At 44.7% G+C, this 19,177-nt stretch overlaps 1 protein-coding gene across 4 annotated transcripts in view; it reads right to left on the bottom strand.

Moving 5' to 3' along the window:
- FAM171A1 (family with sequence similarity 171 member A1) overlaps positions 1–17,925 on the bottom strand; it is a 120,345-nt gene extending 102,420 nt beyond the window's left edge. The window contains exon 1 of one of the 4 annotated variants that reach the window (XM_084782992.1): positions 17,845–17,925. Coding sequence is in view for 3 of the 4 variants with exons in the window: in XM_084782989.1 (XP_084639115.1) it covers positions 14,032–14,128 (97 nt within the window). In the remaining variant the exon portion in view is untranslated. Of the gene's footprint in view, positions 1–14,031; positions 14,315–17,844 lie in introns of those variants that run through there. The other 3 variants (XM_084782989.1, XM_084782991.1, XM_084782993.1) reach the window with 3 other exon arrangements.
- Positions 17,926–19,177: the final 1,252 nt, after the last annotated feature.

The raw sequence follows: 19,177 nt of genomic DNA on the forward strand, positions 1-19,177 counted from the left end.
ACTTGCAGGCAAGCTTGAAGACCCTTGTTCAATCTCCTGGGGGTACCATATGGCAGAAAGAGAAAACCATCTCCTGCTCTGTGTGTTTGTGTGTGTGTGTGTACACATGCGCGCGCACGCGCACACACACACACACACACACACACACAAATAAATGTAATAAATCTGACAGAGAAATCAAGGCATTTCACGACAATCACAAATTAATGCAATTCATGAACCAGCAGACCAGCACTATAGAGGTACTTAGAGGAGTACACACACACACACACACACACACACACACACACACACACACACACACACACGAGGAGGAGAGTGGCAATGAACAGAGTGCAGGAAAGGAAAACTTCTAAGAGGAAAAAGTGAACAAAGGAGAATTGGGAAAGGCTCCATCACATAAACCAGCAAATTCTTTTCTTTTCTCTTCTTTTTTTTTTTCTTTTTGGTTTTTCGAGACAGAGTTTCTCTGTGTAACCCTGGCTGTCCTAAACTCTCTTAGTAGATTAGGCTGGCCTCAAACTCACAGCGCTCCGCCTGCCTCTGCTTTCCAAGTGCAGGGATTAAAGGCGTGTGCCACCACTGCCCGGTAAATTCCTGATACTAATCTGGGAGAAAGAACAGAACAAACATGCCAAGTGAAAAGAAAACCAGAAAAATCACAGGAATCCATACATGTCTCTCAATAACAAGCTTAAATGTAAATGATGTCAACTCACCAACAGAAAGATGAAGACTTGCAGACTGGATTTAAAAACTTGATCCAAATGTCTATAGTCTCCAAGGTAAGGATGCTCACTGACTGACAGACTGAGAGTCAACGGCTGGAAGACAACCTACTACGTGAAAGGAAGCAGGAAATGAGCTGGTTTTGCTATTCTTGATTGACAAGTAGACTCAAGAGCAAAATCCGTCAGAAGCGATAAAGAGATTAATACATAACAGAAAACAAAATTAGTTTTGAGTGTTTAATAATTATAAATACGTATACCAAATGTTGGGGCTCCAATATTACCAAACAAATACCAATAGACATCAAAAGTAGATAGGTTCTGACATGGTAATAGTGAGCGATTTCAGTACACGACTACTGCCTCCAGCTAGCTCATCAAAACTAGAAATTAACAAAGAAACCTCAGAGTTAAACCACAGATCTAATGAGCTTAGCAATTAAGTACAGAATAAGCCACCAAACAGATACCGAATTCTTCTTAGGAGCCCATGGAACATTCCTTGAAATAAACTTATATTCAAAGCCAGAAATCAAGTCATACTAAGTACAAAAGAGTCAAAACAATTTTATGTATCATATCAGAGCATAGTGCAATAAAACTAAAAAGCCAGCAGAAGCTACACTTTCTCTTTCCTCTCCGGTACACCCTGCCTTTCTTACCCAACCAACTTAAGTGTCCTTTTCTGTTCAATCCTTAAAGGCATTGTTCAGATCCTCTTGGATGTGTGGTCCTCCACTAGAAAGTGCTCAGCTCACCAGGGGCCACATGGAGAAAACTGTCTCCTCCCAGCCGCTAACACAAATAGAATGAGAGGTGAAATAGGGGGAGGTTATTACAGATTCTGGTGAAATTCAGGCAACCGCGCGCGTGTGTGTGTGCATGTGTGTGCATACTTCGAAGAGTTATTTTCCAAAAATATTGGAAAATTTAGGATAAACAGACAAATCCCTATATTACTCACCAACATTGCATCAAGAGGGCTTAAGCGAGTTATCCATGATGTGCAATGAGATTAGAAGCATTATGATGAAAAACAGAGGACTGGACAGATTCCCCAGCAAATTCTTACAACCTTTTAAAGACGTGCCAGCACCGGTGCTCTTTAAACTGACCCATAAAACAGAAAGGGAAGGAGCAGCACTCACACTGCTCTATGAAGCCTGATACCCAAACCGGAGAGGAGCACAAAACCAAACACTACACACCTGTTTCCCTGGGAGGCGTGGATGCAAAAATTCTCAATAAAATCCCCACAAATTAAATTCAGGAATGCACCAGAAAGTCCATACACCATAACCAAGTTATTTTCAAGCCAGAGACGCAAAGTTAATTGAGCACATACACAAACTAAATAACACTGCATATCAACTTAATGACAGAAGTCAGTTGATCACCACAATCTTGGCAGAAAAGGATTTTGTCGAAGTTCAACATCCCTTTGTGACAAAAGTCCTGAAGGCACCGGGAGTAGAAGGTACCTATTTAAATACCATAAAGGCCATATATGATGAGCCTGTAGCAAATACACCTCTAGTCAACCTAAATGCGGAAATACTGAGTGTATTTTCTCTAAAATCTAAAACGTGACGAAGACACTCACTCTGTTCACCCTTACCCAATGTAGTACTCAGGTCTTAGGGCAAGAAGATAAGGAAGAAAAAAAAAACAGTAAGGAAGTAAAATTATCCTATCTGGGGAATCACAGTCAATGCATAAGACTCCAGTGACCCCACAGGAAAGCTCTCAGAATTGATACATACTTTCAGCTAAGTGGTACGATACAAAATTGACAAAAATCAATGATTTTTCTATATTGATAATGAATATGCCAAGAAAGTAATTAGAGGGGGAAATCCATGTATAATAACATAAAAACACCTATGAATCCTGCTTATCAATTGGCAGAATGAATATTGTGAAATGGCTATATTACCAAAATTGATCTACATATTTAATACAAACGATTGCCGAATTCCAATGGCAATGGTTTCGTCACAGAAATAAAGTTAGAAAAAAAGTCCAAAAATTCATATGGAAGCACAAAAGTCCCTAAGCAGAAAGGACAAAGCTGGAGGCACCACAGCACCCCATGCCTGGCTATCTTACAGAGCCATGGTAACACGACAGCAAGCTAGGGGCACAGAAGTCGGCATGCAGACCAACCGACGGGAACCTAGGACCCAGAAACAAGCCTACAGAGAACTTTTTGTCGTCAAAAACATATAATGGGAAAATATCTTAACAAATGGTCTTGGGAACACTAATTTCTACACATAAAATAAGGACGCTGTTACAGATCCACATAGCTCACCCTGGTCAAAACACAATGCAACATGGATCAAAGGTCTGTGTGTTAGGAGGACCAAAACCTTTGAAATCATGGAGGACAGCAAGGAAAATAGTTTGAAGAGATGAGTGTTGGCAAGAACTTCCTGAAGAAGACTCTACCAGCACAGGAACAGACAAATGTGACTGTGTGGGGTTTACCACCCTTCTACACAGCAAAGGAAAAAAATCACCGAAGTAAAGAGACACCTACAGAATGGGGGGAAACAACAACCTCTGTCAACTACAAACCCGAGTGGGATTAGTATCTAGGATATATTAAAAATACAAAGATGAAACATCAAAAAGCAAATTATCTGATTAATAAATGAGCGGATGAACTGAACAGACAGTTCTCCAAAGGGAAAAAATGGCATAAAGTGTTGAACATTCTTAGTCAGCAGGAGATATAAATTGATAATGTTCTGAGCCTCCCTTTCACCTCGTTCTGGTGATCACAGAGAAAACGAATAACAAGTGCTGGTGAGGACACGGGGAAAATGGAACCCATGTACACTTCTGGTTTGAATGCAAACTTGTGCATCTACATACCACAGAGATCCTTGTGCAGTGTTTATTGCTGTAGTATTCACACTATTGAGAAAATGGAACCAACCTAGATGTTAACAGATGACTATAAAGAATGTGTGGGACGTATACACAATGGAATTTTATTCTGCCATAGAAAAGTAAAATTGTGACACCTCATCAAAAATGAAAATAATTATGTTAAGTGAAATAAGCCACTCAGAAAGATATGTTGCATGAGTTCTCTCATAACAGGGACCTAGATTTAAAAGTTGTGTGTGTGTGTGATATGTATAGTGTGTGTGTGTTTGTGTATGTTGTGTGGGTGTGATGTGTGTATAGTGTGTGTGCGATGTGTGTGTATAGTGTATGCGTGATGTGTGTGTATAGTGTGTGTGTGATGTGTGTATAGTGTGTGTATAGTGTGTGTGCGGTGTGTGTATAGTGTGTGTGCGATGTGTGTATAGTGTGTGTGATGTGTGTGTATAGTGTGTGTGATGTGTGTATAGTGTGTGATGTGTGCATAGAGTGTGTGTGTGATGTGTGTATGAGATGTGTGTATAGTGTGTTTGTAATGTGTGTGATGTATATGTGTATAGTGTGTGTGTGATGTTTTTGTGTATAGTGTGTGTGTGTGTGTTTATGTAGGTCATGAAACTAGAAGGGCAAGAGAGAGAGGAAGGGATCTTAAGCAAGGAGAAAAGAAGGGCAAAGGAAACGAAGTATAAAAGGAGACTGAAGAAAGCGAAGCTGTCTGGGCTGGTGGTCAAAAGGGCAGCGTTGGAGGGGGATGGGTTAGAACCAAGCACAAGTACAATGATGTCAGATTGAACAGCAGCTCCCAGGACAGGATTTCCTGCCACTCTAAATCCCAGATAGGAGTAGGACTGCACAGGGAGAAAGGAGGCGAAGGGCATGCCTCGTGAGCAGGGAGGCAAGAGAACGGCTACGCTTGAAAAAGGAAACACCCCAATGCTTTGTTTTAATAACAAATAACAGAGGACTATTTACACCACTAATCCTACCTGTCTATGCAATACTCAAAAAAGCTCCACAAAAGAGCATTGAGAAACAGCCCCACTGGGAGGGCGGAGCATACAGCCCAGCAGGGCTCTTTTCTCTATGAAGTTTCTAAAAATAGGAAGCTCACTTACAGAAAAGTTAGGAAAGCCCCACAAAATTAGAAAAAGAGAGGGGCTGATGGCAGCCTCCACTTCTTCCTCAGTCCATGTATGGATGGCTCCAACAGCTCTTCACACCTGGCCAGGAGGGGGCAGTCATATCTGTGAGGTACTACTGTACAAGGTAGCAGTGCAGCTACAAGTCTCAGGAAGAGGCCCAGAGAAGGCCAAGCCTATGCGGGAGTTTCTTCTCCTCCAGAACTTCACGTCTCCGTTTCCCTCGGGGGACACTGTGGCTCTGAGCCCCTTGACTTTGGGTCAACACTGGGTGTTGCACTGGGATAATACTGGTGCCCTGCAACACACCAGCGGACAACGGGCCGGTGACCCAAGGGCAGGAAATGAGAACCTGAGAACCGATCACAGGCTGCCTGTCCTTCTAAAGGATGCACCCAGTCTTTGGGGAGAGCTGCGCTCACCTCAAATCATTTCACTTTTCCCAGTACACCATCTCCTGGTCCCTCAACATTGGGTCAGATCTTCTGCCTTCTGCTCTGGGCACATTTGGAACTCTATTATCTTAACTTTTAAAAGCTACTAAACCATTTTAAAGAACTTACTCACAAGGGTTCATGAAGACCCCAAATAATGTCTGGAAACTGCTTAGGCAGGAAGAGATCTTGGTTCTTTTTGAGCATGGCAACTTGTACCCCTGGGTGGCATGTGTCTTTAAAGAAAGAAAAATGTTGTCTCTGATCCATCCCCTCTTCATCCTGACCGAGATTACACACAGGAGCATGCACACATCCATGTGCACACATGCTCACTCATGTATACCTATACCCACATAAGACCTTACCTGACGAGTATGTGATAAAGTGACTCTACATGATCAGACAAAGAAGTTACTTAAATAATTTGATAGCATCGTAGAACTAATTAAATATCAAAGGAAAAAAAATAAACATGTACATTCCAATGCCACTGAAAATAAATATAAAAATATTATTAAACTCCAACTTTGGTTTCTAAAAATGTTTCACCACATCAAAAAACTCAAGCAATTTATATCTGGAAAGTAAAATATATATACTACATATATTTTCATCAAATACATATATAAAGAAAGCTGCCTTCAAAATAGCTGGCATTAAAAAGCCGAACAATAGCAAATGTTTGGGGAATGAAACAAAAGAACATTTTGGATATTTTTAATGATAGAATAAAAGATAAGACCAAAATTTAAAAAGTTCTAAGATTTTGTTATGAAACTAAACATTTGCCTACTTTATTGACAATCGATTTTATTTTAACAGCATTCCTGCATGTGTGTTTGTGTGTGAAGGCCAGGGGACAACTTTGAGTGTCATCCTAAGGAACACCATCCTCTTTCTTTGGGACAGGGTCTCCCACTGGAGCAGGCCCCGGAGAGCATCCTGCCTCCATCTCCCCCAACTTTGGAATTATAATTACATACATTTCTGTGTTGGTTCTGGGAGCCAAACTTAGGTCCTTGGCAAGCACTTCAGCAACTGAGCCATCCTCCCAGTGACTTCTAAGTATAGTCTCAAGGAAAAGGAAACCAATGCAAAAGAGCTGTACGGGATGTTCATCCAAACCATATTCACAAACGGACAAGACTAGAAATGACTTGTGTGCTGTCCTGGGGATTCTAGCACTGCTGTGAAACAAAAGCGAGCCGAGGAGGAAGGGGCCCACTCTGCTTACACTTCCACCATATTCCCATCACTCTGAAGCTGCTCATTCCATGCCCCAAGTGGCCCCTGTCCCTGTCGCTCAAGAGCAACCATAGTTCTGATGTTTTCCCTGCGATAGGTTATTCTCTGCTGCTGTTGTTTTCCTAGAACTTTAAATTAATGAAACTGGAGAGTCTGTTCCATCACTGAAGGAAGTCAGGGCAGGATCCTGGAGGCAGGAGCTGATGCAGAGGCCATGGAGGGTGCTGCTTACTGGCTTGCTCAGCCTGCTTTCTTATAGAACCCGGGACTGCCAGTCCACGGATAGCACCATCTACCATGGGCTGGGCCCTGCCCTCCGTCAATCAGTAATTAAGAAAATGCTTCACAGCTGGATCTTATGGGGGGCATTTTCCCAACTGAGGTTCCCTCCTTTCAGAGGACTCTAGCTTGTGTCAGGTTGGGATAAGACTCGCCAGACCAAGTGCTCATTGGTGGAAGAGTGGACAGACAATCTACAGTAGCTACAGAATAGGAAACCGGCAATAAAGAAAGACATGGCTATGTTGCTATCATCTGTAACATGGGCAGACCCCAAAACTGTTCTAATGAATAGCAGGCACTGGGATGCGTCCTCGCCAGTTTCATTAATTAAGTTCTAGGAAAACAACAGCAGCAAAAAATAATCTGTGGCAGGAAAATATTCGAACTATGGTTGCTCTTGAGTGACCGGGACAGGGGCTATTTGGGGACAAGGAATGAGGGACTTTCTAGAGTGACGGTAATATTTTATACCTTGAAAAGGACTTGAGGTACACAGGTGTTTGCAAATGTTAGCACAAATCATATATTTCCCCATATGTAAATCTTCCTAAGAGAGAAATGAATAAATACCAAACACTAATGATATTCATGCTCAAGTACTTGGAGGAAGACTACAGATATCAAACGTGTTTAAAATTCATTAAACAAATCGTGATTCGTAGATGGCGAACAAAACATGTCAATAAATAAATAATAAAGCAAATTCAGTGAGGTACTGACTGTAGAATCTAGCTGTGTTTCAGTACTCACTGCAAAGTTCTTCCCACCTTTTTTTGTAAAGGCTTTTCATGAAACAGTTCAGAAAAAAACTTTTTTCAGTTGTAATAAACCCATCACTTTTATAAAAATTAATTTTTTGATCATTGTACAAGCAAGAGGGAAAAACAGATTGTTTTACAAAGAAAAAGATCAGGTTTTTTGCAAGTATACCAAAACCCTGATAAAAGTGGTATTTCACACATGACAGAAAAATAAAGTTTTCTCCTTATGCTGCAGAGAAGGCACCTTGTTAAGCTGTAAAGACCCAACCACACCTGACCGTTTTACATAGGACCACATCCTTGCCATTATCCACCTCCCCCACCGCCCAACAGTTGGGCTCAAACACGTTTCTCTTATTATGAAAACAGTTTGCCAAACACTAATGGGCTTTGAAAGTAACGGGCCAGAAGAGTCTCCCAAGCCACGATCCCACCCTGCTCTACAGACCTCTCTCAAAAGCCCCTGAGCGTTATTTATATGAGTTTTTTATCTCTTCTCCAACTGTGGATTCAAGCTTTGCTCCCGGGAGCTGCTCAGCAAATGTCCGTTGAAGGTCACTTTCTCGGTGGGTCAGAGAGGGGCTGCACAGGCGATGACACTGTTGTCTGTCTTCATAAAACATCAGTACCATTAACAGACTCTTATTTACACTGGCAAAAACACTACGATGATCTGATGGAGATTGCACAGAATTAAATACAGTCCTCCCAGTCACAAAGCAACATAGTCTGGATCTGAAGGGTGGGGCTTCCTGGGGCACGGCTGACACCACTCATTACTGTGTGATTTGGGGAAAGCGGTTTGCTGCCGATGTGTCCCACATTTTCTTTCTATAAAATGAGAATGTTATACGTTATTCCTTAAAGAAAATGATGTGTTGAGGGGCCAGGGTTCTTTCTATATAGCCATGATGCCCTGAGTTCAACCCCCAGAACTCATAAAAAAACAAGCCTGGGTGTACTGGTTTCCACTTGAAACCCCAGATTGGGAAGGGAGAAACAAGTGAATTCCTGGAGCCACATATGATAACCCATGAAGGTACTTCACATGACAGCAAGCACCCGAACCGTGTCAGCCAACCGCTGTTGTTTTATTTCCCTGTGAGAGCACCTGTTTCCAATACACTGGTAAAATACTAAGTGTGATAGAGATGCCATAAGTATTTACAATGGAAGAATTTAATGAATCGTGGCTGTTGGTTTTTTTCCCCCTCACCTCCTAAGTTCTCAGGCCAAAAATTAAAAATTCAACTTTACCTGTAGCACTCCTACACACAGCTTTTGGTGTTACGGAAGCCGCCTTATGTTTTTCTTGTATGCACCCATGCTAGGTACGAAAGTTGCCTGCCTCGAGCCCTTCCTGAGAAAGGCAGAGAACATACGTGCTGAGGGTTGATGGTCTGAGCCTGAAGTGATCCCCCCGGGCTCCTGTTTTGAATGCTTGCTTCTTAGTTGGCCATGCTGATCTGACAGGCTGTGGACCCTTTAAGGGGTATGTCCTAACTTCACAGAAGTAGGCCCCAAGGGGTCAGCCTTTGCTTCCATTCTAAGGTTGCTTTTCCCTGGTTGACCACCTGATGTGAACGGCATGTCACACACGACACTGCCACAGACCAAGTGGCTCTGGCATACCTACCCCAACATAACGATTGTATTGTCTCAGAAATCCCGAGGCAACATAAACCTCTCTTTATTTAAGTTGATTCTGACAGCTAGTTTGGTCATGTGGTACAATAAGTAAGTAGCATGGCAGTTCTCTCCTTCTTTGGACGCCCTAGAAGCAAGGAAGTCAGCTTCTCTGTTCACTCAGCAGGCATGATCCAACCTGTGCTGTAAGACCGCCACACTACGCCCAAGCCTTTATTTCTGGACTCTACAAATAAGTCATGGCAAGCTAAGGAGGTGGTTTAGTAGGGGCACGGGGTCGGCCAGTCTAGCTGAAACAGTGAGCTCCGGGTTCAGAGAGACCCTGCCTCAAAAATAAGTAAGTAAATAAACAAACAAATGAATAAATAAGGTTGCAAGCCATTGAAGGAGACAATTGATGTTGGCCTCTGGCCTCCACACATATGCACACATGTGTGCGCACACGCAAATACATACATACACTATATATACATACACATTTTTGTAGTGGAAAACAGACAGCAGGAGTAATAAAGTAAGTGACAGAGGTAACAGGACAGAGATCACAGACTAGCTTGTGGGTCCAACCTAATCACATGAGCCCTTGGAGGCCCTCTCTGAATCTAAATTTTATAAAATTTATAAGCCCTCCTTCTGAAACTTTATTGATAAGACAGTATAATCATGATCCAGAAAATTCCCAATAAAATGATCATAATGATCAATACATAATTAATCAAATAGCAAACGTTACTAGTAAGAAAATATTAGGACACAATGCACACAAGGTTTAGTTTCTTCTGTGAGATAAATTTCCATTAGGAAAAAAAAACTCTTCTCAATCTTTATCGTTGACAGGGTAGTGGCTCAAATGAATGGCCAGGGCACGATGCTACTGCACACAACCACAGCCCCTGTCTATTGAGACTGGGCAAATCATCCTGATTTTGAAATCTGAAGCCTTATTAATGAGAGTCACCTGTGAGATGCAGGACAGCTTTGATCAAAGAGTTCAGTGTCTTTCCATCAGTTCTACCAGGATGACATTAAAAAAAAATATCTCTCCCATTACAAATTTAGTATTTTTTTTCCTATTCAAATCCTAAGCTCAAGAAAATAAGTGTAAGCAAATGAAGGTACTCATTTGATTTGAAAATAGGTGTGCCCTTCGTCCTTGAACTCTGACTTCCCTCTCCTGTGGGAAAGAGCTGAAAGCAGGACAGCCAAGATGGTGGTACAGTGACACCAGCTTTAACAGACTCGCTTGCAAAGCATCTGTACCCCAGACCCTCTTTTCCTACTCTAGTTGCTACTTCCCACAATTCCAAACCACCTGCACTCCTTTTATAATCTATGAAAAGTAAGGGGTTTAAAAATAGTTGATGGTGATATAACTTATATTTGGCAATCTTATCCTCCCGGATATGAGATACCTTTCCCCAACTGGCTTGAGTCGTTATCTATGGCATCACACCGAGACTGGAAATAACTACAGCAGAACTTTGCCTACTCTGTGTCCAAAAGTCCTTCTTCTATGCACACCATGGGTAGCCTCTGAAATGCCTACAAGTAAACATGGAAGATTACTGGTAACTAGCCTTGCTTCAAAGATGCTTGTGGTATCTTTTAGTTCATTTATTTTCCAACTAGATTATAAGATGTAGAAGGGTGAGGAGAACACACACACACACACACACACACACACACACTCCTTGTGAAGCCCAGTGGCCTTGGTAAGTCCAACTCATCCACAGTCCTGGGTGCGAGCCCATGAGTTGTAGGGTCCCCGGCTAAGGAAGGGGTGTAGCTTGTTGGTTGATCTTCCTGATAGCCCCCATCCATTGCTTCTCTGCCTTCTGAGTGAACACACTATCCTGATAATTGAAGTTCAAGTTTAGTATTAAAACATTCACTCAAATGTTCCAGCAGATGGTAGATTTTTCTGAGACGACGGAAAAGTTAATATATCGATATAAAATACCTTTCTGTCAGATAATAACAAAATAAAGATTCCATGTCAGGAGTCTCAGCACCAAGTCCTTCACCTAATGTTGACCCTTCTTCTGGCACATAGTATGGGGCTTAAACAGGACATCTACCTGGCTCATCCTTGGGGACAAATCTTCTATCGATTCCCTCAGTGTGGTTTTTTGTAAGAGGCACAGAAAGTCCATTAGTTAACACTTAAATAATGCTGTCTGTAAAAATTCCACAAAATAATACTATAAACTGTGGTACAATGCATGTGAAACTTCAAAAAACAAACAAACAAACAAACAAACAAAAAACAAGCAAACAAAAACACCCAGTCATATTGTAGAGAGAGTTTACACTCACAGATAGTCACATGGCCGCTAACTGTTGCGTTAAGTCACTTTGCAGACTCAAAGGAGCTACGGCGAGAGAAGCCAATCCTTAAATTTTATCATGAATATTTGAAGAGTGGAGTAATGGCAGGAAACTGAGGATGCTAGTTTCCCCAGATGTCACAACAAAGCATCTCTTACTGAAGGAGGTACCAGTGCACCTGGGAACAAGCTGTGATCCTAGAGTGGACGTGTCTGTCTGTCTGAAGTTTCAGTAGCTTTTCTGGAGTAGTAGTCAAGCCCTGTTTCTATACAATGTTTGTTCCAACTATAGTTCAAGCTCATTTCTGTAAGATGAGCAAAGCTCTTACAAATTAGATTTTCAGAGGAAGTATACAAACTTCCTGAAATTCATGAAGAGAAGAGGACCTGGGGCTACGTTATGGTCTGTGCTTTAGTATCTTTCCCCAATCCAACACTGACTATATGTGCCAAACAAGCCCACCACTGGCTAACAGTGAAATCAGATATTAGCACGCATCTTCATTAAATGCAGATCTAGGAGAGCAGAGACAACATGAATCGATAAGCCACGCTAGAAGAATGCTAGGCATCAAAATGCTCTGAAGAACGCAGCTAGTTAAAAGTGCTTTCAAATGACAGAAGAAAGTGTCCATTTGCTTAACGATCCACTAGCTCAAAGTCCAGGTGCCAGGTGGTGTTCCAGAGACTTCTGATATACATATTGAGATTGGTACCTTAAAAAGCCACCTTTACTGGAAACAGCAAATCAAGAAAGAAATCCAAGAGGAACACTATCCCAAGACAGTCCATCTCCCACTGGAACCCCAGGATACACCTATCCAAGACAGAGTCTCATGGGTTGGTCATTTCTTTCTTCCTTCACGGAAAATTCCACATCCAGGGGGTTTAGCAGTAAGACCTTAATAAAATATGGTCTTAGACCTGATGCCAGTAAGAATTTTTTTCCCTTCCGTGATTATTGTTTCAATTGAAGCCATGCCTTTTCCTATTTTATAAGTGCTGGAGACATTATTTCCATGTTTATCTATTTCAAGTACAAAACAAAAAAACCCAACCTGCCCTTTGAAAATAATGGCCTCATTGAGGCACAAATAACATTCATTTAAAAAGCTGATTCGAAAAGCAGTGGGTATAAATGAAAGAGGCTATCATTCAATCCTGATGACCTAATGTCCTAAGTATTGCCCTCCTACTGAGACCTACGGGTCTTTTGGTATACCTTGTCAATGCCTTCCTTCCTTAACATACATTACTGAAGTCACATCCAATTCCCAGTGGTCATATTTTACTGTCAGCTATGGGTGCAGCAATGCATTTCAAAGATGCCAACCAGCAACTCAGCAAGCACTGCATATGAAAGCCTTCAGAATCTAAACTCAGATTGTCAACACAAACCAACAGGGTCTGGGGTGGAGGTCAAGGCTCCCTGGTCTCAGCAAGGGCCTCTAACAGGACACTGGGATGGGATGAGATGCTCCTTCCTTCATTCTGTAGAGCTTACTTAGCAAGGCACACACCTTTCTGCCAGGAATCATGGCAAGGGGTCTGAGTGCCTGCAGGAGCTCACAGAAGCCCAACGGAGGCCCCTCCCTAACTAAATTAACCCTGGGCAAGAAGTGCCCTGGATGAATTCACAGATGCTCATCTGTCAGCTTTAGTTGCTCCTCAGAAAAAGGCCAACAAGAGAGAAACACTAGACGTTGTCCCCACAAAATCATGTCAAAGAAGCTCCAGGGTTGTCCTCAAATAAATTCTGATTTAAAAAAAAAAAAGGCATGTGGCCATTCTTGGTGGCGACCACCTTACTTGTAAGGCTGGAAAGCAGATTTGCAAGAGGCCAAAGATTAGACAAAAGGCAGGAGCTGGCGACAGACAGACATGGAAATGGTTTTAAGTGATAACTGCTTTCCAGTTCCAGTTCTTTCTCGGCTCACGATGATTCCTGTGACTGCCCAACAAATCCTTAAAGGTCTGGAAATCACGTAGGATAAAGGAGGTTGGGGCAAGAAGACCCCGAAACTTTCCTAAACTGCGGCAGCAGACCTCGGGTCGCAGGGGCATAGGGGGCACACCGGGGCGGCGGCCGCCCCCCTCCCCTCCACAACAAAAGGGCCGGGTGCAGCCTTCGCCTTGGGACTCCGGGACCGGAGCTCCGGGGACCCCAGAAGGGGGGACAGCGAGCTCTAGGTCGCTCTCTCCCGTGGCGGCGGCGGCGGGGGGGCGGGGGGGGGCGGCGATGGAGCCGCGTGCCAGAGTCATGCATAAAGGAAAGCACCTCGAATGTAAGCAGAAGAGTCGCCAGCGGCTGCCACCCAGGCGGCAGCCAGAGCAGCTGGTGCCACCCAGATCCCCAGGGGAGCATCTGCGCCGCGGGCCCAGCGTGTTCCCGGGGCGGCGCCGCCCCCCGGGTATCGCGACGTGGAGGCTGCAGGACCGCGGGTGCAGGTCGAGCTGCTTGGGCCTCAACCACAATGTGGCCGGGGTCCGGCCGCCGCCACTGCCTGCCGCGCCAGGCCCGGGCACGACACAAAAGCTCCCTCCCGGCTCCGCCACCGCCCACCGACCTTGGGCTCCCGCGCCGGGCTCCCGCAGCGTCTTGGTGACCGCCTTCCAAACGTGGCAGCCGAGCAGGCAGAGCAGCAGCGCGGCGGACCTGCTCATCTCCGCGCCGCGGGCGCCGCGGGCCGCTCGGGCTCGCCACGCTCGGTCACGGGCGGCCGGGCGCCGCGCCTCCCTCCATGGCGCTGTGGCTCCGCGCGCCGGGCCAGCCGCCCGATTGGCCGGGGCCCCGCAGCCGGCCGCTCCCTCCTCCTCGCCCCGCGCCGGGTTTCCCCCGACCGCCGCGGCCGCTCTGCCAGCGCTTTAACCCCTTCCTGCCCCGCCCCGCGCCTGCGGGAGCTCACGGGCTCCGTGACCGTGGTGCCACCTGGTGGCAGCTGCGCTGCGGGAGTCCCCAGCGGCCCTGGGACCCCAGCTCCTCAGGCCCCTTGGCTCCTGTTCCTTGCAGCTGTTCTAGAAGCCCCGAGGCCTTCGATGGTTACCTTCGCTCGGTTACCTGCGGCATTTGAGTCTAGGGTGTGACTTCTCATCCTGCAGCTGTCCAAACCACTATCCATCCTCTGACTTCCCCCAGGGTAGATGCGAAAGCCAGTCTTAGAGGTGAAGGTTCACAATACTTTTAACCCCACTGCACAAGGCCAGGAGCCACTGGTTCAATCCTGCTTCTATAGCATTAGAAGGGATCAGTACGCAGGTTTTCACTGATAGAGGCCCTGGGTGATTTCTCCCCCTCCCCACCTTTGATTATTAAAGAAAAACAAAACAAACAAACAAACACAAATCAAAAACACATCAGAAAAGACTATTCAGAAGCATTGCAATTAGGGGCTGTTAACAATGGGATTTTGCAGTAGGGGAGATACACTGTATTCAATTTGGGACTCAGCAGGGACAACTGTTTATAAACAAGAAGGGGTATGTGCGTGCGTGTGTCTGTCTGTCTGTCTGTCTGTCTGTCTGTCTGTCTGTGTGTCCTGGGCCGAAAATTACCAAGACGAAGCATTCGGCATAGGGATAAAGTCACCCAGGAGGATTCTTACTGAAAGCACCACTTGCGGGACAGTTAAGCATGACCACACTGGGCAGATAGATATCTGGAGTGTTCGGATGTCTAGGATGGGAGAACAGGCTCGTTAGTACTACATTTTACGAGAAGGGAACCGGTGGACCCAGGTGAGCAGCCACCTAATACCTAAGAGAATCTTTGTCACAACCTACAATTGATTTGGAGTGCTTGTGATCCCAGCACTCAGGAGGCTCTCACGGTCAAAGGCTGATTTTTTACACGGGGAGCTCTTCTCTCAGAACAACAAAGGTAGAGATCGTTTACAGATGAGAAAATGGAAGCTAACGAAGGCAGTGCTGGCCAACTTGACAATCTAAGATCACCTGGGAAGGAAGGCCCAAGGGTGGGGGCGGGGTAGGGCGGGAGGAGAGGAGTCTAGGTTGGCCTATGACAGACGTTCTCAACTTGTGAGTCACGACCTCTTTGGGGGGTCTAATGACCCTTTCACAGGAGACCCCTAAGACGATCGGAAATCACCAATATTTACATTACGGTTCTTAACAGTAGCAAAATTGCAGTTATGAAGTAGCGATGAAAACGATTTTATGGTTGCGGGTCACCACAGCACGAGAAACTGTATTGAAGAGTCTCAGCATTAGGACGGCTGAGACTCCCCTACCTATGAGCGTGTCTGTGGGAGACGACCTCTAGTGTGTTAACGGAGTTTGGAAGACCTGCCCACTGTGAATGGGTCCATTCCCTAGGCAGGAGCATTCTGAAACGTGAAAGGGCAGTGAGAGCAAGCTGAGCACTAGTGTGCACGCATTCATTGCTCTCTGTTCCCGACGATGGGTGTGATATGATGAACCCCTTCAGTTTCCTGCCACTGTGGTGTCCCTGCTCTGATGAGCTATAACGGAGAATGTGGCCATTTAAAAACAGACCCCTTCTCCGTCAGTTACCTTTGCCACTTTTTTTTTTTAATCACAGCAGCTAGAAAAATAAAACAAAACAAACAGGGCATTCTAATAAAAATCAGTTCTGTTCCAAAGTTAAAGCCTTTAATCCCAGCACTCGGGAGGCAGAGCCAGGTGGATCGCTGTGAGTTTGAGGCCAGCCTGGTCTACAAAGCAAGTCTAGGACAGCCAAGGCTACACAGTGAAACTCTGTCTTGAAAAACTAAAAAGAAGAAGAAGAAGAAGCAGAAGAAGAAGAAGAAGAAGAAGAAGAAGAAGAAGAAGAAGAAAGAAAGAAAGAAAGAAAAAGAAAACAGTTTACCCAAATTCCCAGTCTTTCCTTAGTCAGAGAACATCCCTATTGGTACAACTTCCCTTTCTATCAATCGAGTCTTGCCTGTACATTTCCCCATAAAACCCTCTAATGTATCCTCAACCAGAACTGCGGTGACCTTCACGGTCCCCTTGCTGGGGACCTCAGCTCTGAGGAAATTACTCCAGAATTCCTGATCACCTGGAGATAGCTGCTTCCAGAACATGAGTCCAGGTCTGTATTAACTGAGCACCGTAGGCGCTGCCCTGGAAGGGGGATAAAGCACGGTGCTGGCTCCGCTGACTTTCCATAAATGAATCCGTGTGATACACAATAAAAAACCAGGGGAATGGCAGGGCCCATGTGATTGTATGGTTGCTTTTAGGGCCATGCTACAATCTGTAGCTATTGTACACCTGCACAGGTACTCAGGAAGACACAAAGAAACTCAGTTATTAGGGACAGCCTCACTGTCTCCTTTTTATTACAGCATTACAGCCACCTTGCTGTCATTTCATGTCCGACTCCTAGCTAGGAGAAGGGAATGCTCAGCCAGCCCTCAACTCCTGCTTGGGTGCCAGCTTACAGGGACACAGAGGACAGAGCAGCTGGATGGCTGGGTGGAGGATGGCTCCTGCCAACAGGAGTGACTAAATGAAAACTCTCCAGAGCTGCAACGTAGCCATTAAGAAAGAAATAAAGGAAAAAACTGTAGGGAGATAGAGAGACAGCTCAGCAGGTAAAGGGCCTGCAGGATTGATGGTGCACCATTCGTGTATGAAGTGCCACGGTCTGGGAAACTGGAAGGAGTGTACAAGTTCTTCGGTAAATACCTTAGGAGTTTATCGTGATTTCAAACAATGTTTCCAAGAGCAAACACGTTGGTCCTGCATCATTTTTCTAAGTCTCATTGTTCATTCAGACCAGTGTGTGTGTGTGTGTGTGTGAGTGTGTGTGTGTGTGTGTGTGTGTGTGTGTGTGTGTGTGTGAGAGAGAGAGAGAGAGAGAGAGAGAGAGAGAGAGAGAGAGAGAGAGAGAGAGAGAGAGATGCTGCATAGTTCTAGAACATTTAAAGGAACAAGAGGTCTTAACAAAGACTACCACCCTAAACTCAGAAGCGTAGATGTGATTATTACTGTTACTATTGCTGTGTGTAATAAAGCTGTCAGGCAGAGTCTGGCCTTTAAAGTCTATGTACCTTCATCGCAGCACTGACATTTACATAGTTTCTAATCCTAGAAACCCAGTTTTGAGACCACCACCCCATCCTACTGTGCAAATGCTCCCCCCCACCCAAGCAGAAAGGTTAAATGAGTAGCCGACTGCATGCTGTAAGCCGGTCCCCAAGCCAAAAAGAAAGCCAGCCCTCAGACGCATTCTCTCATCGCGTGGATATTTTCCAGTTACTTGGGTGGGAGGCTAAAACAACACAAATTCTGCACCATTGCACAGGCAAATACATTTGCGAATCATACATTCAGCATTATGTAAGAGTAAAACAATCACATTTCTCCTTTACTGGAATAAAAGAAGCTGGTTTTACCTTTTTCTCATGTTGCCGTCGGCAGACACCCACTCAGCGGCAACTGCGGGGGTGGAGGGGGGGGGCGAAGTACTCAAGAGGGCGTGTTTGCTGAACAATGAAAGCCGGAGTGTTCTTTCCTTCTAGAACTTTTCCTGTTCCTTTATTAAAATCGCTCATTGTTTGAGTAGAAATGACTTATGACTGCACTTACTTGAAGTCGCTTGAGTGTGCAGTATTTTATTTCAGCTTTTGAGACTGGTGCCAAAAGAAAGCAAGCTAACACGCAGAACTTTTTCCTGTCCGAGTTTTCCCGAGACCTTGACTTTCCAACTGTGCATCAAGGTTTCTCAGGCTAAGATTATTTGTTCTGCCCAACTTTTTCCTGGTGTGGGTGCCCCCGCGGTGCGATTTTAATTGTCTGAGCCTGTGTTAGGTTTTTCCCCACTTCCTCTCCTAGTCCCTGCCTCAGATCCCAGAGCCCCGATTCAGAAGCTGCTGGCAAACAGCTAACTTATTTTGAGCATTGTGCAGGTCAGAAAGTATGGCATGGGTAAGTACTGTTCGCAGGCATTTTTTATTACAGTTTAGATTAAATATAGTTTTGTATATCCCCAAATATAGGAATTGTAAGGGCTTAGCATTTTAGGCCAAACTCCTTTGCCAACAATTAAAAAAAAAAAAGAGGTGTGGGGAAGGCTGTGGACGCAGTTGTTGATAGAATGCTTGTCTATGTAGGAAGCCCTAGGGTTTATCCCCACCATTGCATGAAACTAGATGTGGTGGTGTATGCTTTTAATGCCAGCACTTAAGAGGTAGACTCTGGAGGATAAAGAATTTAAGGTCATTCTTGGCTACATGGAGAATATGAGGTCAGTCTGGGCTACATGAGAACCTGTCTCAAAGTAAATAAATAAATGAAAAGTAAGGTATCACTGTTAGGGTATTCTATATTTAGGCGAACCCTTACTTTGCTCTTTTATGTGGGGCAGGGCATCTCTGTGTAAACACCATGGTTTTTCAAGTCTTTCTTTTCTAAACAAGCTAAGCTACAGCCTCCTTTTCTTCATGGCCAGGAAAGGCATTTTATCCAGTGGAAGGTTCTGTGAAAGAGCGCATGGTGGCAGCTTTGTCGGAGAAGCTGTGACTATAGCTGGGCCTTTCCATGTGCTTGTCTGCTCCTGTGCCTGTAGGTCTCCTACACTGTTCTCCCTCCTGCAGGAGTCTGGGAATACTTCCCCCGGTCCTTAATCAATACATTTTACCATTGGGAGGAGTGTTCTGGGCTAGTGCCAGTGGGGAACCAATTTGCTCAGCAGTTCTTTTTAGGTCAGTGCTGGCTTTTGAAAGGCAA

Source organism: Acomys minous, assembly GCF_964271855.1.
Source record: "Acomys minous genome assembly, chromosome: 5".
In the NCBI taxonomy this organism is placed as follows: Eukaryota; Metazoa; Chordata; class Mammalia; order Rodentia; family Muridae; genus Acomys; species Acomys minous.